Consider the following 23,698-nt stretch of genomic DNA (forward strand, 5'->3'; position numbering starts at 1 on the left):
TTCGCTATTCTTCAGCTTATCCCATTTATTCATAACTGCAGAAATTAAAAATCCACCGTACTTTGCTTTGCAATTAAATAGGCTTATATTCCTGCACAATAATAAAAAAAATATGTAAAAGAAAGTGTGTCTTTGTACTGTACTGTGTTCTCTGCTTTTGTAATAACCTTGATAAAAAATTGAAATTTGAACGCATCACATCCGGGTTCTTAGCAAGGAGACAAAGCGGGAAACGAAATGACGTCAGCGGTCGAATGTTGCCCGGTTACACTGCTGCAAAGTGATCGCGTGCCAATGTTAGCTGTCACCGTCGTCCTGTTAGCCTATAGCAAAGTGCTACTTTCTTACAATTAAGTGAAAATGACTGAAATGTTATCATTGAAAGAGTCCGTTCTGGTCTACTTAGACAGAAGCGGTGGCCTTCAGAAACTGGCCGAAGACTGCAAACCATTCAACGGTATGCCTGCTGAGAGGAGAAGGGAAAAAACTAGCTAACGCCAGTTGTGTTTAACAAGCTATGTTAGTTAGTAGCAATGAATGTTAAAATTACTATACACACTAGGTGAAAACAGTTTTTTAGTGCCCCGGTCAAGTTTAAGATTTTTTTGACCAATTTGCTTCCATAACATTGTCTTTCAAACTAGTGGAAAGAAAACGTCCAAAAAGTTCACTCTTTTGTATTTTATCAAAGTGTGTTCCGCCCTGTTAGTGCATAGCGCGAGGGGACCATTGTGGACACAACTGTTGTATGTGCAAAAAGTACATATGTAATTAGATGCTGCCTCATTTGCATATTTAAAGTAACATTTCTGAAAAACTATACAAAAAATAATTTTCATAATATAAATGATGAATTTCGAACTTTTCATGATGATATATGTTAGTTAAAAATTGTACCCCAATGTCTAAAAATGTATGGATATTTACATGACGTATCTTTAAGGCTGTTTTCTCAAAATAAGTTTTTTTTTTTTTTTGCTCTCAAAAATCTCATCTTCAGTTGCACGTTTGCATGCACCAAAACATTCCAGTTTTGTCTATATTCTGAAGGTTTTACAAATGGGTTGTTCATATATCATTCATAGTCCAATCATATAGCATTTTGTTCCTAAAAACATGGCAAAAAATGATTTTTTTAATGGCTGCATACAGTATATTCTAATTTATGGAGTGAAAAAAATAGATTCAAAAGTCCATCTGAAACAAGAATTTGGTTTGGATGTTTTTGTTTACGCTACATTTAAGTTAGGATTTTAACTTTTCCTACTTTTGCTCCTCCTTTCCAGACCCCCAACAAATTGAGGCAGTCTACAAGTTTTGTATCAGTGTTAATCCGTCTGATGTGATAGAGGTGGATCCTATATTGGGTGACTGTGTACTGCGTGAGCCCCTAAAAGCAACAGCGTTGTTTCAGTCTGTAAGTGAAAACTCTGAGCTAGCTACAAAGAAATATCAGCCTCTACTGTAAGGTTACTTACATTTGCCAAATTCCTTTTTCAGGTTTGCTTTCTGGCCATAAAGACACTTTCACTTGTTGAAAAAATACACACAGAGAGTCAGGTATGAATTAATGATGTAGCTATGTCTGTTACACTGGTTTTGACTCAGTCCTAAAACAACGTGTCATGTGATTGTTCTCTTTGAGGTAAATATAATTCTGAAGTTGACACATCTGCCTCCATTCCCTGAGTACACGTTGGACCTTTGTAGCTTTCCTCGTGGATACGGGCCCATGAGGCCTGTCTCCATGGAGGGCCTGGTTATTGCCATGACGAGGGTCACGAAATACACCCGGGGGGCCAAGTTCCTCTGCATTAATGATGACTGTCCCTGCTCTACAGGTACTGCAGGGAAGACACAGCTGTCTCCTCTTAACCATAATTTTGTCTTTTAGCCACTGGTAATTGCTAATTTTAACAGAGTATCTGCAGGACCAGGAGTCTTCAGTTCTTTTTTCCTTCCAATAAATATGTCTTAAGAGTCATGAAATAGTTCTGTTTTGTAAAGTCTCAATTCATGCAAATGTTTTATCTAATTTAATTCATGCGTCTTTTTATTTATTCTTGTCAAGTCAAGCTCTCTTGTGTGACAGTCAACATTTCTGATGTTACAAATCATTAAACCCACCACTGAACCCAATACTTTATACTTGAATTTACCTGTTGGAAAATGTAGATTAATGTGACTCACTCTAAAAAACATATTTTTCTACATAAAATCTACCTCTGCACAGAACTACGTACATGCTACTTACCTTTATACTTAATTGCGATTTTAAGTCTGATAGAGTCTGTACATACAAAATGTTCTGTATTTCAAGCAGTTCTCGGACATGTAGCATTTATAGATTTAAAATTGGGTTGGCATTTGATTTCATTGTCTGGCTGCTGACTCTAGGGTTTCACCACATTCGTGTTCATGCACCTGGAGCCACAGAGTCGGCTACTGTGAGAAACAACTTCAGCTGCATGATTTGCAGCTCCCAACTAAAAGAGGATGTGAAGTTTCGAGTGCTGGGAGGTGAGAGTGATGCTTCAGACGTCACTGGAGATATCTGAATTGGTACACAACGTTAACAGAAATGTGTTTATTCTTATGATTAGTATGTTTGCAAATGTGTCTTTGTGGCGACAGACAAACAGCTTGTGGAGCTGATCCATATCAAAGCACTGGATGCTCTGAGGGCCCATCAGCAAAGCTCACTCCGATACCAGTCAGTCACCCTGTTTCTCAGAGGTAGGTCAACACATGCCCACTCTGTAATTGCATTACTATGTTCCTTATTACAGCGTCACCCAGCCAACAAATCGATCGTTGTAGCCACATAAAATATGAAAGGGAAACACAGCTAATAGCCTATTTACATCTGAGAAAGGGGAGGGCGATGTGGCAGGTGAGGGAAATGTGCACTAGCAGCATGTCTTAGAAAACATAATCAAAACAACATACCGTAAGGGAAAACATATTAAAGGTTCACATATCCTAATTTAAAAATACATCAATAAAAACAGCACAAACAGGACAGAGTGTAGCTATTTTTTCATGAAGTTCAATTCTGATGTACTTTCAAACAGGACTTACATTGGTGTTTTTTGGCATCTTCAGCACTCATTATAATCTAGAAAACATCTGCAGAACACAAAAATTACCACAATAATAATAATAATTATCACAACTAATTGCATTTTTCAATCATGTTTTCAATGCCATTATTTTGCATTTCAAAACAGTTTTCAAGTCCATATTAACAAGGGTAAAGCAATTCTTAACAGATTGTTACATGGTTGATGAAAGCCAAAAGATGCAAAGCAGCTCATAAGAATATGAAGGCTGTCGATTAACCAGATTGTTTACATAGCATAGAACAAATGAGTACTTTTGAGTTTTTCTAGGTTAAAAGGCTCTGTTTCCATTTGCAAGTCAAAACCTTAAAGGAGATACTGTGCTATAGATTAATATCCTCAAAATCTTAAAGGGTATTATTTGTTTGTAAAATCATATTCCCATTCATTATGGTCATTCTGAGCCCTGAAAAATGTGGTTGTAATAGCTTGTATTTACACACAGTCAGATGTACTGAGGTTTGTCATTAATTTTCTCTGGCTTTCTAAATGAGGCTCACTTTGGAACACAAACTTAGTGGGGGAGAGTTCAAATAAATAGATTCTTGAGCAGCCAGCCGCACACAGTGCCCCATGGTGGGATATTAAGTGTTTCTGTCCCCTCTAATAACATTGTCCAGCCAGCACCCCTGGGAGCTTAGCAAATCTCAGCACCAGGATTAACATATTCTGTTGACCCAGTCCTGTAGAGGAATTCAATACACTGGGTTCCCGTTACTAAACATATATGTTAATAAGTGCAAGGAACACTCATTAGCTGGCTGTGCGATTCGCACACAGAGAAATCTTTGTTCTGAAGGCCTCACTCTGTGTTTCTCTTGGCAGTGGTTTGTAGGTGGCATGCATGTTTCTTCAATAATCACCAGACAGCACAGAACAACCCCTTTGAGTGTTATTGCTTTGTTTCCCCTATTCGTACAGATGAGCTGTGTAACTCAATGAGAATCGGTCGACTCTACAGGGTGCTGGGCATTCCTGCGCATGTGCACCAGTGGCCCAACATTACCTGGAGTGTAGAGGCAAATAGCATCCAACCATGGGAGCCTGAGTGTAAGGCAGTAAATGATCTCATATTAGATACTGTTTCACATCCACAGAAAGCCTAGCAAAATGCATATTGATAACGAGAATCTTGACACCTTTACACAGTATATTATGATCAATCCGAGCAATGTTTTTATATTACAATTGCATTGTTATCATATTGAAAGTGTCACAACTCCACCTACAGGCCCCTGTGAAGTCAGTGCCAGCTTCAGGCGGTTGTTGGAGGCCACAGCTGGTTCTCGCTGGAGGTTCTCTGCCATTGTGGCTCACTGCTTTGGGCTGGATGTGACTCCTCCAGGCCTCTACAACACCTTAAAGCTGACCTTGCTGCTCAGCTTGGTTCAGACAAGAGCAGATGCAAAAGACACTTTTCACAACTTGGATCTCCTGGTTGTCACCACTGACACGCTCATACTAGACAGGTAAAGTGGTCTGCGTGGCCCAGCTTTGGTGAAACTGAATATTAGGACATCCTCATTACCCTTTACCCTTGTGTTTGTGCTAGACTAATAACATACAGCCTGAGCTTGGTGTGTCGCGGGGTCAAGCATCAGTCCTCAGGGGAGATGTTTGCGTCTCTGTCCCGGGACGAACACGGAGCAGGCACTGCAAACATCCATGCCGGCTCGGCCCTGCTTGCCACTGGTGGCATTTGCATGTTGGGAGATCTGGGCTGTTACAAAAAGGACAGGTTGGATGCCCTTCAATCAGGTAAAGCACCTTAATTAAAAAAATATTCTGTCAGTAATTCATGTGATTGATAATTTCATCTACATATAAAAAAGTGTTCTTTGATGTCTTTTCCCCCTTCTGATTTTCTTTCTCAGTTCTAGAGAGTGGCACAGTGTCTATGTTCATCCCAGGAAAGAAGTATGGCGAGGATGCTGACCAGCAGCTTTCCTTTCCAGTTCAGTGCAGCTTCTGGGCCCTCACAGACTCCACTGATGCTTCTCGACGATCTGGGAGATCAGACTGTGCCGTACTGGGAACAGCAGTGAGTTTGATCAAAATGTGGTGCTGTTTTACTTTTGTATAGCTCACTTAAAATTTTGTGTGAATGTTTACTCGCAGGTCTGCACTGAGATTTGTGGAAAATAAAATGCGAGTCATCTGTTAATGGAACTTAAGCTTGTGTCGTACGGCACACTGAGTTCAAGGAATGTCCCATTTCAGATGCTGTTTGTAGATACTACATACAAAACAGGAAATTGAGACAATTTGCTTTTCTTGAAGGAAATGCCCTGCCCAGACAACATTACCTCACAGCAGAGCCCTTGAGGATAATTAATGCTTTGTTTTTTCTTTTTCAAAGAGGGGAAAAGTTGACCATAGAACATAGATATCAAATAGAACTTTAAGAGGTGGTTTAGATTCCTCTGACTTATTGTCTCTTCAGGTAAACACTTTGAAAAAAAAACACATTTAACAGCTTTCTGATGCCCCGTCTTTTCTTTGTGAGCAGGAAATGGGTCCAATACCAAGTCAATTGGCAGACGCCTTTGGCCTGGTCATTCAGTGTAAGGATATGTTGGGAGAGCAGGCCCTGCTTGCCCAGACCATCCACACCCTCCAGCAAGCAGTGCAACCTGGAAAACCCCTCTACCCATCCTGTTGGGAGTTTTCTACTCAAGACTACAAAGAGGTTTACAAACATGTTGTTATATCTCCTTTGTGTTGCTTTTTTATGAAAAATACATTAAGCTTTATGTGCAATTACTGTTCTCAATGCTGCGCCTTTCAGCTGGTAGCTCATGCACAAAGTTTGCAAGTGGAGCTCAGCCCCGAAGCAGAAAAAATAATCCACGGTTACTACATGGCCAGCCGCAGAGTCCGAGCTCAGAGTCAGGGGGTCAAGATGTCTGTGGCCTCTATCAAACTACTGTAAGAAATCTACTATAAGACTGAATAATTGCTGTTTTAATAATGTATCTTCACTTTCTGCATTAAAACCAGGGACTGCAAATATCACATCTTGGTTCAGTGTAATGTCACTATCATCCACTAGATGGAGAACTCTCATCCAAACCAAACCATAACTCTTAGATGACTATTTTTCATTTGGTTATGACTCATGTTTACACCTCTTTCTCACTGTGGTGACATATTTTATGTGGAACTAAAACTTATGAAAATAAATCTGTTTCCAGCTGTGGGACAAAAATGTCACATTAACTATTTAATCTAAAAACATTTACAAGGTCTGTACCACTTTTGATTACATTAGTTATCTGTTGCCATCCTGCTTAACACAGTTTTACAGTTTACTTTTGGTTCTTATTCATATGTATACTTTTGGTTCTTATTCATATATATATATGTATGTATATATATATATATACATATGGAGAGAAAGAGAGAGAGGAAATAATAACTGTTAAGGCAGTGTACAGTTATGTTTTGTTTTGTTTTTTTTTCATGTTTTTTGATGAAGGATCTCCTTGGCTGAGGCCCACTGCAAGTTATGTCTCAGAACACGGGTACTGGAAGAAGACGCTGTGATTGCTGTGCTCCTCTGTGAAAACTCAGTCACTCTGAAGCATGGTAAAAAAAAAAATTGTACTCATCACCCCTTTTTACTGATAGCAATATGTGCAAATAGAGTACTTTATTTGTTGAATTAATCAACTACCCTAATTTGCACAAATTTACTCATATCCCCTTACACATCTTATTAAATGACATGTAAATTTAATGCTATTCTTTTTAACGATTATCCTGTTCATAAGCATGTTGACATTCAGTACATGTAAAAACCTTAAAATACTTTACAGACAGCTTTAGAATTGACTCTATTGTAAAATTTAATTCTGGTCGTGCGTATTTGATATTAACACCATGAGGGTTATATGTAGGCTAACTGCTTCAAAAGGTTTCTTGAAGATATGCCTGCCTCTTCCTACAGGGGCCTCTGCCCTCGTTATTCCACCTGACGCAGTGTTTCCTTGTGACCTGGAAGATATGGACGGTTTGCACAGGAGAGACGATACCCTGGAAGAGCTGTACCAGAATATCCTACGCTTCATCTATGCCTACGCTCCGGGAGCAGACACATACATCACAGAGGAGTAAGATCTCTCCAAAATGTGCAGAGGCACAGGTGGGCAGCACCAGCACAAGATCACACTAACCATGCAACCAATTGATGACAGTGACTATTTTATCCTGTCATTACATCCTTGTTGTACATTCATTGAATCAATACAGAAAAACAAAAACACCTTGAATTTTATGCAGGGGTTATAGAGAGTGATGATAAACTGAGATCTGATGCTCATTAAGAATACATCTAAATGCATAAAAGATACACAGGGAAACAAATTAAAAAGATCAAGGCAAGATATTTTTCTTTAACAGTTTATTAACATTAAAGCATCAAATTTTCCCTCAAAAATATGGCAGATAACCCAAGATTTCCTCCTCATGGGAATCCATCACCTCCAGCCACACTGTAAACAGAAAAAAGGGACAAACTTTATTTTTAAAAATTGTAATTCAGTGTCCACATCTAGATATGTAGCATTATATGTAAACAGTCAAAAAGTGAATTAAATATCAATGTAACATCTGTTGAAAGAGTTTGGGTTTGGCACTTACCTTTCAAACGAGGCCACACCATAGACTGATCAGTCAGCTGGCCCCATAACCTTGCCAACAAATAATTTACAGTTACTTTGAGTGACAAAAACTGACTTGACTTTTTTTAGGGTTTTACAACTTTCTTTGAGTTCAGTTAGTCACATTTTCAGCAGCCCATTTTGGTCTGATGGGTAAACGGCGAAAAGGTAAACTCATCATTACTTCTTCAAATCAGGATATGAAGCAAACAGGCCAGTGTTGATAAGTTGGGACAAAAATCTCAAATAAAGTTGTTCAGTGTAGGCTTTACTTACCACATAAAGTAAACTCCAAGAGTGTTTTTGATTCACTGCTGCTCCAACTGCTCATCTGTAGAATAATAAGAAAGCTTGTTTAAATGTTTTACATATTGTAATTTCTTAAGTTAGGATGACATTTTCTGTCTACATGTTAAACTTTAGTTGTGGTAACTGCATAAAGTCCAAGACAACAGTGCAGTAGACCAAGTAAAACAAAGGCTGCAGCTGGTAATTCAGTAGACACAATCTCACCATTCTGTTGTCTGATGGGTAAACGGCAAAAAGGTGATCTCATCACTATTATACAGCTGCAAGAGTTGCCAGTGCTCAACTTTATAGACTTAGCACAGCAGACAAGCCATGTCCAACTTCTGACACACAGCAAGATTAAATTTTAAGAAATAACCACTGTTGAAATAATTATTTTAACTGGGTAGCCTTTCAAAGTCAAACAATTATTTTGAGAAGCTCTGCATTATTTCTGTTACTCTCAACACCTATTGAGTGTGGCGTCTAAACTAAAAAATATGAAAATGTCGTCCCAGTAGCATGAATGCTCAGCAGTACAAAAACAAAATACCTTTGCAATGAACTCCCCTCCTGATCAGCACAGTAGACAAGATTACATGTGGTCCATCTCATCTGAACGCAGCAAGACTTCTGAAGCACCTGAAGGAAAAAGAGACAGGAAAAAGATTAACTTTCTAAAATAAAAAAAAAAATCATACATGCCTTTAAACACATTAAAGCCAGTCCCAGTTAATCTTATGCTGGTGTGTCAGTTAGTCACAGTTTCACCACCTTATTGTCTGATGGGTAAACGGCAAAAAGTGTAAAGTCATCACTACTCCAGCAGCTGGACTGCCCTATACCAGAAAGCACAATGCACCCAAAAACTGTAATCTTTACCTTAAGGTCCAAAAGGTGAAAACCAAAATTTGGCCATCTGTAGTATGCAGTCATGACCTTACATCTGAAATTTAAAAAAAGGATCAATAAGTACACCGATTTTACCTTTCACTGTATTATTTAACTAATCCTTTAATCTCGATTTAACAGAATATAAAACTTTGATCTTACCTTATCAGGTGTGCCAATCATAGATGAAACTTGCCATCTTCATCTGCGGGTCTACAAAAAAACAAAAACCAATGTCAGAAAGTTAGAGCATGTTCAGTCATTCATTTTAGTTTTAATGCATACTCATTGCTTTAAATTGCAATATTTTCCCACATGACCTACATGAGTCTGTCACAGCAACTAAACCAAACCTCACAAATTACTACTCCCAGGAGCAATTCATTGATTTTCAACCTGCCTGAATAAGATGTACTTAAGAAACAGCCAATACTGTGAAAACAGATGACTGATCACCCGAAGGTCAAAGGGTACCGGTCTAACACAGCTTGGGAGCATGGCTAACATGGCAAGGTTCAACAGCAGGTCACGACCTCTGCCATGACCTTACGTCCTCTGTGGGAGCCATGATGACTTTCTCCAGTGAAATAATGGGGAGAGGGCTATTCCCTGACCAGCAGCTCATCTGCTGACCCCTGGACACGACCAGTTATGGACAGGGCTGTAAGAAGCTCAATGACACAGGGGACATTTTTCCCTTTGAACTGTCAAAAAGAATGATTTATTGCATTACTTTAAGGATGTGACCTGTCTATAATGGGGCTCGACAGATTATCGGCCCGGCCGATTATTTTTGGGCCGACATTTTGGTAATCTGCCGATTATCTATATCAACATTTTTATATTAACTATCCCCAATAAAATTTTTTTTTTTAAAAAAGTGTCAGCATGGGAGTAGCTTTTACTTTGTAACACTAGAGCTTTTTATTTATTCTTTTTTTATTTAAATCATTAAAAATTATTTAAATTTATTGAAAATATTATTTTCACTTTGACTTTGCTGGGAACTTGCTGTATATTCAAGTTGAAAGTTTCAGTTTTGATTAAATATTTGCTAAAGGTATTTAAAACATTATGTGCTAGAGGTTGTTATATACCAAATTCTAGATATTGACAGAACAATTTTCATTTTTATTGTATATGCATATTGGTACCATATACCAATTCTCTCTCCCATAAACTACTACTAATCGGTATCAGTCTCGGCCTTCAAAACCCAATATTGATCGCCCTCTTATCTATGGCAAGACATCAGTCAGTTTGCCAGTAGGCTACCTGAAAGTTGCATTATGTTTGTAACGTTGCAGAATTTGCCTGTAGGCTTTGCATGACATATGGCGTTACCATGTGTGTGAGAATAACTGCAAAAGCAGGCCGTGCGTTCAATTAACTATCATGTCCACGTGCTAGGCCGTCATGACTAAACCAATAGAAATTGACTTGCAATGTTAAACTTAAGCTGTCCGTGAGCATTATATCCTACGACTAATATCAATTATTTTGTTTTGTGCCATGAAGAAAGCTCAAAATCAACTGTTAGGTTGCGCTCTCTTTCTCCCACGTGGCGGAGATATCAGCCAAATTAGCTCCTGGCTAACCCGCAATGGTCGAGTTCAAGAGCTAATACGAATCCACCCGGAAACACATGCAGCTAACACAGCTGCAGAAACAGCTCAGTACTCATCTCACTGTTGCCTACCTCCACATTGAAGGTTACACATGATGCCGTCTTCTTGGCTTTCAGCTGTGCCGGGGAGCTGCGGTGCTGCTCTCTGCTCGCATGCCTCAGTCTCCGAGAAAAGAGAAAGGATTTCCGGATCCGTCTCGTCTTAGCTGCGCCTCAGAGCTGCGCACTGTAGCTCCTGAAGCGCTCAGCTGAGCAGTAATTATATTGTCACCACCAGCCGCAACCTATCTCATTGATGTCTATATATAACATAGAAAAATGCACTGCTGAGCACATGAATGCATTCTCCCTTAATCACATAAAAGCACAAGGTTTATTGTGATTAGGAGCGTATCATAGGAGTTCATGGATGTCCCTATTTTATTTAAATGCAGATAAAACAGATATCTGTTTTAACCTACATTTTTAACCAACTTAATTTTGCTCAAATAGCTAGAATAAACACACAGCACACTGCCCTTTGTGTCCTCTTAAATGTTGAGTCGCCCATACTGTTAGCAATATTTAAAGACCTTAAATCAGATGAAATCAAAGTAAAGCAAATGTAGACATTTTCTAAAAATGTCCAAAAGACTGGTAACTTCATATCATTCAGCTTCTTTTGAAATTATACATTGGTGAAACGTTTTAATGTAAATAGGCTAATTTACTTAATATTGAGGCTTCACCCCTGATGATAATAGATAATAGATTTTTATTTGTAGTGCACTTTACATTTGGAACAAATCTCGAAGTGCTGCAGGTAAAACCATTAGCATAAAAACATTAAACATAAAATTATTTATAAAAGTCATGTTTAAAAGCCAGAATTTATAATAATCTAGTCTTTAATCTATACAAATATAGGAGAATTATTTGCCTTCACAATGTTGACAGTGTAAACACATCTGAAGCTACCATAAGCTTTATATTTATTGAAGATTATCTCACAGGATTTCAGTCAGTGTAGTTACTGCATATTCTACAACCAGGTGCAGTGATTTTGCTGCAATAAAAAGTTGTCAGAACAAATTCTCTGTTGAGCCTTCAAGCGAGCACCACAGCTGTATTTAACTGATTTGATTAAAAGTTACTAATTAAGCTTCTGCCTGATGTTCAAGAAAAAATTTTAAATGGCCATGAAATACCGTTTGTTCTAAATAACACAACATAATATTAATTATTATTAATAATAAAATAAGACCAATGTAAAATTATTATTATTATTATAGATTATGACCTGACAACCTCCATATAGACTTCAAGATGTTACATTGTTCTTATTTTATTTCTTTAAAAGGCCTACTGAAAAAAGGGCTCTTCCATATTTTTCTATTATCGTTAGATTTTAACAGACTCGTCTTCTTTCACTGAAGTCATTTATTCACAGACACATTTACAACCATGCATGTAAAAATAAGACGGAACATGAGATGAAGAGTCTCCATTGTTGACTCTCTGACAGACCACTTCACATGACAGATGTTAAGTTATTCACACATGCATTTAGTGCAAATGTTTCAACTCAAAGTGCACACCTCAAGCATGACGGGCTCGTTACCCCGCGGAATTCCTACAAATATCATACCTGGGACATGTACGGAGCTGCACGATGCAGGGGCAAACAGGATTAGCCAAAATAACAACAGAGAAACATAATGTACGCTTTCTCAGAATTTATACAATAAAATTCACATAATATATTAATTTACAATGTCTTCCTATTTGTAGGGCTTTAGTGGAAGTAAAATCAGACCTATAGTCATAATGCATCTGCTGCTGCAACAGTAACTCATGCAAATATGATTTAATACAAATGATTTAAGCCTGTTACTGAGAGGTGGACGATGATGGGCCTTGATTCTCTGACTCTGAGGGATTTGGGGTGTTGAGGAACTGTCCGCTTGCTCCGACGTACAGTCTGGATCGCATGGGCCATTTCTGCAATGATATTTAATTTGTTAGAAAACCAACCTCTAAAACAGGCCTAAAGGCCACGGAGGATGAAATTGCATGCTTTGGAAATGTGTTGCAAAAATAAGAATAAATGAAAAAAAATAAATCTTATATAGTTGCAATGAGAAATTTAGTTAAGAAATTGTTTATCAAAAGAATTTCACAATAAAATATTGAATCAAAATTGACATTATTGACAAATTGAAGTGAAACATAGCTTTATTATTATTATAATTATAATACTAACCTTCACTGGGTGCAGATAGCCGTCTCCTTTCAATGAGTGTAACGCCTCTGTTTGTTTTGTGTTTTCTCCCTCCTCCGTGCCTTCCTCTTGCAGTGTTCGAGTCAAATGGGCAATATAGGTGGTGGCCAGTATCAACACGTCGAGTTTGGACAGCTTGGTGTCCGGCGGCACGGACGGCAAAGTCCTTTGTAGCTCCAGGAAGGCGGTCCTCAGGGTCTGCACTCGGCTCCTCTCCCGCGCTGCGTTGGCTGCTGCCGGGCGTCCTCTCCCGCCGAGCCCGCCGCTCTGCAGCACTCTGGCCCGCTGGAGCTCCTGACGACGGCCGTCCGGACTGGGACTGGAGCTCGGGCTGGATGCTGGGCTGTCATCCACCGCCGCCCCGGAGCAATTACCGCTGTCCATTCGGTGTCTTCCAGCCATTGGGGTGCACTCACAGACCTGGAGAATTGCATGTATGAAGACACACCATGTCACCTTAGTTTAACCTGGTCATTATTTAATATTGCTCATTGTATCGAGCTCACGTTATAACATTATTTTAGGGGCCATTTGTGATCTCTTTTATCGTTGTCTAAGTGCCTCTGTTCTACCTTTAACTTAACTTTTAATTTATATGATAATTTATTGGCTTTGCATTTATTTATTAAACCAGAACTCACGTTGTTTGGTCTGATGTCCATTGTTGAAAATGTCTGTTGCAAATTAAACAGACATTTCTAGTCTAAAAGGCCAAATGACAGAACAGACAGCTATCCAAAGTTGCACTAAAGACACATGAGTTTGTGCTGACTGCTCAGTGACATGTCAGTGCAAATGAAATCCATGCCAGCCATACTGTATGTACAAACTCATGTGAGCAGTTTAATATGGAGTTTACCTCTGGTATCTCTCAAAGGCGCTGTTTTGAGAAACGACATGAAGGCAATCCAAAGAGGGCTTCGACAGGATTGAGAATTTGCTCTTCAATGTAGAATAGTCCCACTCCACGTCCAGTTTATCCTTATAAAGTGGTGCGTCTGCAGAAAAGGTGCGCAGCGGTCCCTGTACGCGCATCCAGCACCTCACCTGTGTGCGTAAGAGTCTCAGGAGCCTTTAATTTATTGGATACACAAAGCGGTGGACAAGTATTTCACTCCGACGTAATTAATCACTCGCCCCATAACACTCCCTCGCAGTGAGGACTGCTCTTTCCCTTTCCTAACTTATTTCTGTCTGAGGGCAGCAGAGGCTCGTTTTCAACGCCAGAGGCAGGACTTCTCTTTTCCTTTCACCCTGATATGTGGTAGGCCAGATCCCACTCTAATTGGCTGCGAACCTGACACTGTATTTTCTTTATAAGCCTATCAAAAAGTGGCAACGGGAAGAAGTTAGTCAAAATTACCTCAAAAATGTGCTCGTCATGGCCAGAAACAAAGGTTAAACGCTATTTGCAACACACCATGAAGACAGGCTGACAAGTGTAAGGTGATATGCAAAACATTTGACTAATTGCCAGCGTGTCTTGAATTGCAAGCTCACTGGAACAGCTAATAAATAAAGGCCAGCGCTGCAATCAACAGGCAGGCATTGAGGAAATTCTTGTGAGACTCATAAATTAATCACTCTGATTTCCGAGGCTCCAAACGGAGATGTCGGCAAATTAATGAAAGGAATTATTCATAATATGTATATCCTCGGACTGTTCTTAATAAACATTGTTTTTGTAAGGATGGGGTAACAGTATTGCTCCCGGCCACTAATTACAAGGAGAAGTAAGAGAAGGTTAAGTAAGCGTATTTCCCTAATAACCTGGCGTCTTTCAGGGGTTACGCACCCACGTGGCTGTTCAGTCAAACATTTAGTGACAATAAATACATCCGCATTGTTACTGTGTTTCCTATAAAAGAGCCCTGAATCATTTATCACGGCTGTTTGAATGGAAGCTTTAGATAATGTAAAGCCTTGTAATGCTAGGGCAGAGCGATCATTTAGATTTTGCCACTCTGCATCTCCTGGTTCACTTATTTGCAAAAATGCATGCAGAAGAAAAATTACACACAGAAAATTTAAGACTATAAGCAAACAGCAGTTTTAGTTGGATAAATTATTTATATCTCCAAACAAACAAAAAAAAAAGTAATTAGAAATAAACCAGCTGTGGAAGTGAGGGGAATAAATGTGCACAAAGCATTACTCATTGTTTTACTCTTTAATTTCTTCATTGATTTCAAACAGTAGCAGATTATTTCCAGTCTATTAATTAATTCATAGGAGCCTAGATATAACAGAAAGATAAAAACTAAATATTTGAAAATATGTTGAGAAAAAAAAAAAAGTTTAAACCAATAAGTCAAGGGTGTCTGAAGCTGTGGATATTATAATAAGCAGGTGACAGTGACTGTTTTCTGTCCTCCTAAATATACAAAAATAAAGATCAGCTGCAATGATGAACAAGGTGCTTTGGGTTAGCTCTACATGTGTACAGAGGGAGGTGGAGATTTTTTGGACTGGCAGGTTTGTCTTAAGCATCCACATGACTGCAGATGGGCGATGTGACAGCCACATGATTGAGAAGTCTGCTCATAGGTTTCTTTAATTTTTTTGCCCTATGACAAAAAGAGGAGCGTGCATCATTAGATCATATGAGATTTCTCTTACTTTGTGGCCTAAAATGCAGTGAATATTCTATAGAAATTGACAGCACTGCTAATCAAGAGAACATTATCATAAAATTTAAGTACTTTCTCAAGAAGGAAAAATGAGGGAAAAAATTAAAGCTAATCTAAAAACACTTCTTGATTTGGGGGAGAGTTGTAAGATGGATCAGGATTTGGGCTGAGCTCAAATCTATTAGAAGTCGTCATCACTCATAATTTGAACATTTCATCATGTAGCAAAAGACTTCTGTATGACAGCTGGTTTGTAACATTGCTAATTTAACGTCTGCAGTTAAATTGTGAGACAAAATTGTGTGCTCTCTCCAGAATTAACTGAGATCTGTGTGAACTAGGATTCTGGACCTGAGAGACTGCAGCGGCGGCTTCCACCTCTGCACGTTAGCGTGGCTGTTGAAGTGACCGGGACGTGGAGTCTGACCCATGTTAAAGTCATCTGGTATGTAAACAAAGACACAATGGATCACACACACACTTTAAATGTCTAAAATACCACCCAAAATAATGATGTGAAGACACAGAAAAATCTAAAAGAACATTTTTTTAGTGGTTTCCATATTTCACTGAAAAAAAAATATTTAGTCTGTTATATATTTAGCTATTTCTCAATATTGAGGCTATCCATATGATGACATTTAAGCTATGGATTTATGTAACTAAATCAAAGTAGGGGGATATAAATCACTAAGGAGTTAAGAGCTGTTTTGTTAAAATATAAATTACCTAATAAATTCTGAGGAAGGGATAATTGTGGTACAGAATTTAAAGGCTTACTTGTTAAGGGATAGGAGAGCGACGGTCCGCTCATCAAATGTTTGTTGGTTTTTTTCTTCTTGGCCTCTTTGGATGCTTTCCAGTTAATAAGGAACTGTCTAGTTAACTCATTAATTTCCCTGCCATCGAGAACCTCTGTAAAAATAATAAATACATTAACCAAACATTTATTTTGGAATTCAAAAGTGAATATAGTATATTTGTTACTTTTATCATCAAGTGGTGGCGAGGTATGTCAAAGCAATGAAGTGCATTTTCACATTACCAATGACAAAGCAGATGAATAATATCTCACCGAGGCTTTTGCACACCGTTATCAGGCGGTCTCTGTACTTTTTCTTTTTACACACAGGATTTCCACCCAAATCCATGTGAAGCAGCTGAGGCCAGTGGCTGAACACGTCCTCTAGCTCCTGAAAATACACAAAAAGAGAAACTAATATGTTGTGTTTTTATTTTAACCCCCTAATGATTTACATGCTAATAGTTTTACTCTCAGTTACTAAAAAGGAAACAATGGATATGATGCATATTAATAATTATTAATCAGAGACAAAAACTTCTAAAGACATGGTATAAGTGAATGGTAATACGGGGTACAAGGGCCAACCGAAAGTGCATAAACAACACATCAGTCTATTTTAATAAACAGTGTCGCCGGTGTCATGTAACTACAAGTTTTCTCCTGGGGCAGAGTGAGGCTGGCTCCTCCAGCCAGTTGCCTGCAGTTGTATGTTTATCTAAAGGCACATTAATCCAAGCCTGGAAATATGAATACTCTCTGGACACGCTCTGATTGTTCATTGCCTTCCTGTCTTGGCCAAAGCGCTTCCACTTTTCCAGCTCGTGCTGCAATCAGTTCAGAGGGGACCCCTGAGCACTGCGCGCTCCCAGGCTTTGATAAATGATCGTGTCAGGGCCGTCACTCACAAGGCCCTCACCGAAGAGCAGCCCAGCGCCAAATTGCCCCCCACGCGGGGGCGTGGAGAACAGCAAAGGCTGGATACTCCCTGAGCCTGGCTGGCTCTCTCTCCTGGACTAATGATGGGCCAGTTATGAACCTGCATTTGACCAGGGCTTCGATTCCCCCGTCCTCTCTGCCCTGCGCACGGCTAACGGCCTCAGAAGATGCTCCCCATTTGTCACCCTGGCTGACTGCCTGTCATAATCTATTTTAAAAATCCATAATGTTTCCTCTGGATTCTGAGCAAATGGCGCAGAAGAAGGGATTGATTCTTTGGAGGGCTGTCTTTGCAGGATCAATAGTGGCAGACGGGTTGTATAAATTATACGAGATATCTGCTAAAAATGACACGTATACGGCAATTACCTGCATCAACGTTCTCAACAGAAAATCACTTGTGTTAAAAAAAAGTAGCCTCAGCAGTCGTGCTTTCAATGTGTCATCCGAGTGTTACACGCCAGAAAGAAAGACGAATCTTTTTAAATGAAGTCATCAACATTTTCAGTTAATATCCAAACAGAAAAAAAATAAGCCATCAAGCCTCAAAAACAAGCAGTTCATTTTTCAAAGAAGTCAGTGAGCATAAATCCCATCTCTGCCTCAGATGAATCTCCTGTAACATTAAGTAGTGGTGGTTTAAGGTATCAAATAGAGGATTCTGAGGCAGAGAGGAAAAATCTGCAAGGAAAGAGAGAAACTTGTGCTTGTTTAAAGCTGTCAGCGAGGAAAGTCTCAGGGGATCGGCTCGCTGATTTGTTGAATAATTCTGACCCTGTGCGAGTCATGAAGACTGGGAACCCATGGCGGGATTTGCAGGATTTGGTTCTTTAGAACCCTGTTCTCCATATCATTTCACTGATCACTGCAGAGAGCTATGGAACAATGTTAATGTGGACCCCATCAACTAATAGCTGGTATGCTGATTTTAATACACCTAGTCATGCATAGTTGCTGTGATGTGGTACTATTTCATTTGACTAGATAGTGCACAGCATGGAGTCAGTTTCTAACTATCACACTGCAAAAGAGGTCTTAAAGTGGTTTCACAGACACTTTAAGTTATTTTGGGGTTTTTTTTTGTTTTCTATGTCACACGCATAATGTAATCAACATTTAGTCTTAGTAACAATATTTAATTAGAAAGGCAATAAATAACTGAGACTGCCCCATATATAAACGTCATTTTTGTAACATTTTTCCTTTAAATTCGACCAAATAGTCTGTATAGATCTGTATAGATTTCCTGTACTTCTGTGCCACTTCCCTCCCCATTCTTTTAGTTACATAAAAAGAAAAAGAAAATTTACCTCCATATTGTGCAGTTGATTGTCAGCAGCATAAAAATGCTGAAGCTCCTTCAGCACTGTCAGGTCCCTGATATCATCGATGTTGTTGTTATTAATATTCAGGACACAAAGAGAATCCTGTGCAAAGAATTCAGGTCCATAAAGAGAGAAGTTCCAGTTAATACAATGAAAGAATATTACAAATAAAAATACTGTGGACCCTACATGAGTAAACCAACAACACTATATATTTTTAAAATAGTCAGATACATTTTTAACCAAATAGTAACAGTATTACCATTGTCATAGGCCAAAATAAATGCACACTTTACAGTATTTTCATCTCCTCCTTTACATAGATGTGCTCTCTTTATAAGCCTGAACTACTCAGATCATGTCAAACTGTAGATAGTGCTGTTTGCTAAATATTCATCCTGGTTTGAAGTTCTATAACGGAACATTTATAAAAAGCTGGAACTCTTTAAATTTGCACAGCAATTTCTTTAATTATCCAAACAAACAAGGAGCTGAGACTTCTGGTGTGTTTATCTATGGCCCGGGCAGTAAACAAAGTAAATAGACCTAACTGATTTGTCAGACCAGAGAGAGCAACAGAGGTCTCTTTGACATCATCAAACCCGGCACAACACTGCTCTTACATGGATCACTGGCCTCGGAGAAATCTTCTGAACTTGACATGATAACCTACCAGGATGATGCACCACACATAGTTTTGTGTACAAAAAGAGAACATTTTCTTTGACCTTTTCATTACTTAAAAATGTATAACTTTAAATGAAAGGAGCCATATTATTAATGTGGATCCTTCTTTTTTCCTCATACTGTCTGTACTGAATAGTGTAAAAATAGGTCATACAGCGAGTGAGCGGAGAGTCATGGGGTCAAGGAGCAACTTTTCCCCTGGTGCCAGCCTCTGACTCTCCACATGAAGCTCCTTGAGCTCACGGAGTGTCTCTAAGCCCTCCACCACTGCAATCCTGTTTCCACCCAGATACCTACAGAGCAGGAAAACCACACACATGTTCAGACGCACCTTCGGACATTAAATGAATGCCACAGCATCGGACAGCAATCAGCTAAGGGTCCAGTGTGTAGGATTTAGGGTGATATATTGGCAGAAATAGAATGTTATATAATATTTTTTCTTTAGTGTTTAATTACCTGAAAATAAGAATCATTGTGTTTTTGTTACCTTGGAATGTCTTTCATATCTACATAAGGAGCAGGTCCTCGTCCATGGTGTCTGCCATGTTGCACCACCATGTTTCTACAGTAGCCCAGAAGGAGCAAACCAAACACTGGCTCTCAACTGGACTATTTGTGTTAGCCACTGTAGTTTGCAGTGACAGAAAAATGCTTATTTTTTAATGTTAAACTGCTTTATTCTGTTTTTTTTCTCAGTTTACATCAGTGAATCCATTGGTTTTGGGAGGAAATGACCTCTGCAGATGATTCGTCTTCCAGTAATATACATCTGGATCAGAAAAAAGGTGAGCACACACATTAATCACACATTACATTACTAATCACATTACTAATCACACATTAGCAGGAGCTGGGCTAGCGGCCTGTCAGTGACGAAACACTGATTTGTTACATGAAATTGCTTTACTGAGTGTTTTTATTTCCTTTAATCCCCTGGTCAGTTTGTTTTTCGAGAGGAAGAGACCTCTGCGAATAACTCAGCTTACAGTAAAAACCTCCTGAACAGTAAGGAATTCTAACTGGGAGAAGTTTTAGCTGGTTGCAATCTGCAATCCTCAATACTAGACGCCACTAAATCCCCCTAAATCCCCCTTTGCACACTGAACCTTTAAACCTTTAAACCTCTATATGTCTCTACTCACAGTTTGGAGAGCCTCTGAAGATTGGAGAGATTCTCTATATGAGTGATGTCGTTGTTCTGCATATACAGATGAGTGAGGTTGGAGGCGAAGCCAAGGTTGCAAATGTGTGTGATCTGATTATCATACAGGTAAAGAACAGTGAGATTTCTGCACATGGAAAGATCCCCCTGAAAACAGAAATCAAAAGTTAGGCATGTAAGGGGATGAAATAAAGTGCAGAGTTAAAACATTAGCACTTATAAAAGTTACTCACAATATCTTCGATATTCTTGCTGAAAAAGTGGAGGTGGGTGAGTGTCTTCAGGTAGTCTGGGAAGGAGAGGCCCCTTTTCTTCTTAAAGTGGTTTCTAGATTTAGCGATCAAATCTATGGTCAGGCGTACCATGGTGGCTCATCACAGGCACTGCTGTAGAGAGGATCCTTTTCAGCTTCAGCCAAGCATTCAGCCCACAGCAGCGACTAGATCAGGGAGGGAAAAAAATGGCCCATGTGAGTTGAAATAGACCATCCCTGGCAAACAAATGTTCCTCAGAATAACTATTTACTAATGCCACATTACTTCAGCATTTAATCACAAATGACAGGCAAAGATTAACCTTGTACAGGATTTTAAATGGCCTAAAACCAAATTGTCAATTCATAGTGGGGGATAATTGATGAAAAAAAAATCCCTATTCTCAAGGAAACCTGCCAAGAGGCCAAAGGTTGGATGACCTCTCAATTTATGTTGTAATTAGAGTGGTCAGTTCCCCCTGCAGACTGCCTCCTTACCTCCAGTACCCATGGGGCTTCTTTATTAGCTTGACCTGAAATTGAGATATGAAAACTTGCACTTTGATTTTACTTTGCACTTAGGCATTATTAGACATCGCCTCTCCACCTGCTAATTATAGGCCACGGCAGTTAGTGTGTGTGTAGCCAAATTATGGTGTAAGGTAGAGCAGCAGTGGGTGCAACTAAGTACATTTACTCAAGTACTGTACTTAAGCATGATGTGCTTAACTTGAATATTTTCTTTTCATGCCACTTTATAATTTTACTCTACTGCATTTCAGAGGGAAATGTTTTACTCTTTACATTACTGTAGTTATCCGACAGCTGGAGTTACTTTACAAATTTTTGTGTAAAAAACATAAGAATAAATTATAAAATGACAATTTGATTTTTTGTTATAAGTTATATTACCAATACAGGTGCAACAATTAGTTGATTAATCAATCAGTCGATTCACAGAAAATTAATTGCTAACTATTTTAATGAATATATAAGTCTTTTTTGTAATTTATAAATGAGTTTTGGGGGCGTTCTTTTTTTCATATAATTTTGAGTTTGAGGTTTTTTTTGTATTTTTATTTGAAATAATTTTTTATTTTTTTGTTGGTTTTTTTATTTAATTTAGAAGATTTGATTTTTTTTTTTTTTTTTTTTTTTTTTGATTATGCTGACCCACTTTCATTTAAGCAACATTTTCAAAGCAGAATTTTTACTTGTAAAAGAGTATTTTTCACATGGTGGCATTAGTAGTCTACTTTGACTTTAGTAAAGGACCTGAATACTTGGTCCAGCACTGACATAAAGAAAGGCAGAGAGATTTGACAGCAGGTATTTTCCACACTTGATCTTCAGGCATCAGCCCAGTTATAGAGCTTCAGTTATAGAAGACAAGATGCACTGATCGATAAGCTAGAGCTGGACAGAAGCTAAAGGCTAACTGAACCTATACACCCCTGGGCCTCTCCTCTCCAGGGACTCGAGGACAGCATTTATCACTGTCAAAGAAAGTGCGACACTCATAAATGTCCGTGTGTGATACGTGAGGGACAGGAAATATCCACTGAAGTGAACGCAGATAGTAGTGGGTGATGATGATGGGGTTCAAACAGCTGATAAAGGCCCAGAAATTAGTAGGGTCTTATAAATTAAATGGCTAATTCATGGCTAGCCGAAAAGCTATCACAACACTGTAATGTTAGCGTATTCTATAACCAAATTTAACATAACATCCACTCTTATTGTGGTGAATTTGGACATTTATGAAATAATACCTAAACTCTCTTACCTCTTGAGGTCTTCAGAAATGTTTAAAATGCGAGCTGGTTAAATTGTTTTTAGAAGTTTTAGCTGTAAGGTGAACCGCGAGTTAGGTTGTTTTGCTTGAGAGTATCACGTTGCTATGGAAACCACGGAAGCAACGTACCAGTCACAGATGAGATGGGTCACAGAATTTCGCACAACACCGGTGAAGCGGAAGTAAGCAATTAAATAATTATATTTCTGTATTTTTATGGTTTATCGCATTTTTGTTTCGACTAAATATTCACAATAACAACATTATTTATTTGCATGGTTAGAGATAAGTTGTCTTTTTGACCACAGGTAGTGACTAACTGAATAAAAATGAATAAGTTTGGGACTGTCCGTTATTTATGAGAGGGAAGGAGGAGGCATGTCAAATAATTTTTTATCAAATGTTTTTTAAGCACTGGGGAGGGACTTTTTTTTTACTTTGGCTTAGGGGAGGGGTATACACATACACATTTATTGTACTTTATTTTCCCGCCAATTATTAAAAAAAAACATGAAAAATTTGTAAAATCGCCAAAATTATACCATTTATCATAGCCAGACAAAGTAAACACAAATTGACGTTGGATTTTGAAATTTCTGGTGGTATGTGGACACATCATGTGTGAAATCTGAGCTTAAAACAGTGATGAGCTATTTTATCAAAATCACTTCGTGCTACGTTTTATTTGAAATTTGTCCAAAAAATTGTACCAACTAACCAGCATACATGGCAAGAGTGGAAAAACTAACTTTCAAACATCAAAGGCTACGTTTTTTTAGATTCTAATAACTAATGTATGGTGGAGTAAGGGTCATGCATTTTCCTCCAGTCACTCAGGGAGGCTCAAGGGAAATTTGTAGCTCTGTGGAGGGTAAAAATAAAGAATAAATAAATTAAGTCACACCCCAGCTACCCCCTCCTCTGATAAATAACAGTCCCTTATACATTAGGAATTTAACATGAATGTTATTAACTAATTTGCAGTGTAAGTAGTTAGTGTTACAATGACCTTTTCACTCACATATTAAGAGAATAACATCCACTGAACCAAAGGCATAGGTTGCATTTCAACAGTGTGTAGGACTGGTATGCAAGGGGGGTTTGTGGGTCCTCCACAAGAAAATTTTGAATATTTAAATACTTTATGTACTGCACTCTGGTGTATTTTTATGCACCAATGTGTGTCAATGTTTGCATCCATTTATAGAGTATATTACTTTAATTTTGTCAACATAAAAGTCCTCTACAACTTG

The 23,698-nt window shown here is 38.6% G+C and overlaps 3 protein-coding genes and 1 long non-coding RNA gene across 4 annotated transcripts; 1 reads left to right on the plus strand and 3 right to left on the minus strand.

The window, feature by feature from the left end:
- Positions 1-360: 360 nt before the first annotated feature.
- On the plus strand, positions 361-13,000 carry LOC121960765 (minichromosome maintenance domain-containing protein 2-like). The gene is made up of 15 exons (XM_042510619.1): positions 361-457; positions 1,287-1,417; positions 1,501-1,560; positions 1,646-1,841; positions 2,398-2,520; positions 2,635-2,736; positions 4,044-4,172; positions 4,354-4,591; positions 4,675-4,880; positions 4,997-5,163; positions 5,632-5,811; positions 5,911-6,050; positions 6,601-6,710; positions 7,072-7,266; positions 12,925-13,000. Exons 1-14 carry the CDS (start codon positions 361-363, stop codon positions 7,236-7,238), a joined length of 2,046 nt encoding a protein of 681 aa, XP_042366553.1. The 3' UTR covers positions 7,239-7,266; positions 12,925-13,000.
- On the minus strand, positions 7,510-10,762 carry LOC121960767. Its single transcript, XR_006107004.1, has 7 exons — positions 10,662-10,762; positions 9,125-9,175; positions 8,954-9,017; positions 8,625-8,713; positions 8,060-8,114; positions 7,764-7,813; positions 7,510-7,615 (listed from the first exon to the last, which is right to left on the minus strand). It is a non-coding gene; the product is annotated as an uncharacterized LOC121960767 (long non-coding RNA).
- LOC121960766 (transcription factor 24-like) lies at positions 12,225-14,010 on the minus strand. The gene is made up of 3 exons (XM_042510620.1): positions 13,709-14,010; positions 12,832-13,269; positions 12,225-12,569 (listed from the first exon to the last, which is right to left on the minus strand). The coding sequence occupies exons 2-3, from the start codon at positions 13,249-13,251 to the stop codon at positions 12,459-12,461; spliced, it is 531 nt and encodes a 176-aa protein (XP_042366554.1). The 5' UTR covers positions 13,252-13,269; positions 13,709-14,010; the 3' UTR covers positions 12,225-12,458.
- A 1,164-nt stretch (positions 14,011-15,174) lies between these two features.
- Positions 15,175-22,528, minus strand: ppp1r42 (protein phosphatase 1, regulatory subunit 42). The gene is made up of 9 exons (XM_042510806.1): positions 22,437-22,528; positions 20,631-20,836; positions 20,378-20,544; positions 19,387-19,525; positions 18,531-18,647; positions 16,555-16,672; positions 16,260-16,394; positions 15,831-15,921; positions 15,175-15,416 (listed from the first exon to the last, which is right to left on the minus strand). Exons 2-9 carry the CDS (start codon positions 20,760-20,762, stop codon positions 15,332-15,334), a joined length of 984 nt encoding a protein of 327 aa, XP_042366740.1. The 5' UTR covers positions 20,763-20,836; positions 22,437-22,528; the 3' UTR covers positions 15,175-15,331.
- Positions 22,529-23,698: the final 1,170 nt, after the last annotated feature.

The sequence above is a fragment of the Plectropomus leopardus genome, chromosome 21 (assembly GCF_008729295.1).
Source record: "Plectropomus leopardus isolate mb chromosome 21, YSFRI_Pleo_2.0, whole genome shotgun sequence".
Lineage (NCBI taxonomy): Eukaryota > Metazoa > Chordata > Actinopteri > Perciformes > Serranidae > Plectropomus > Plectropomus leopardus.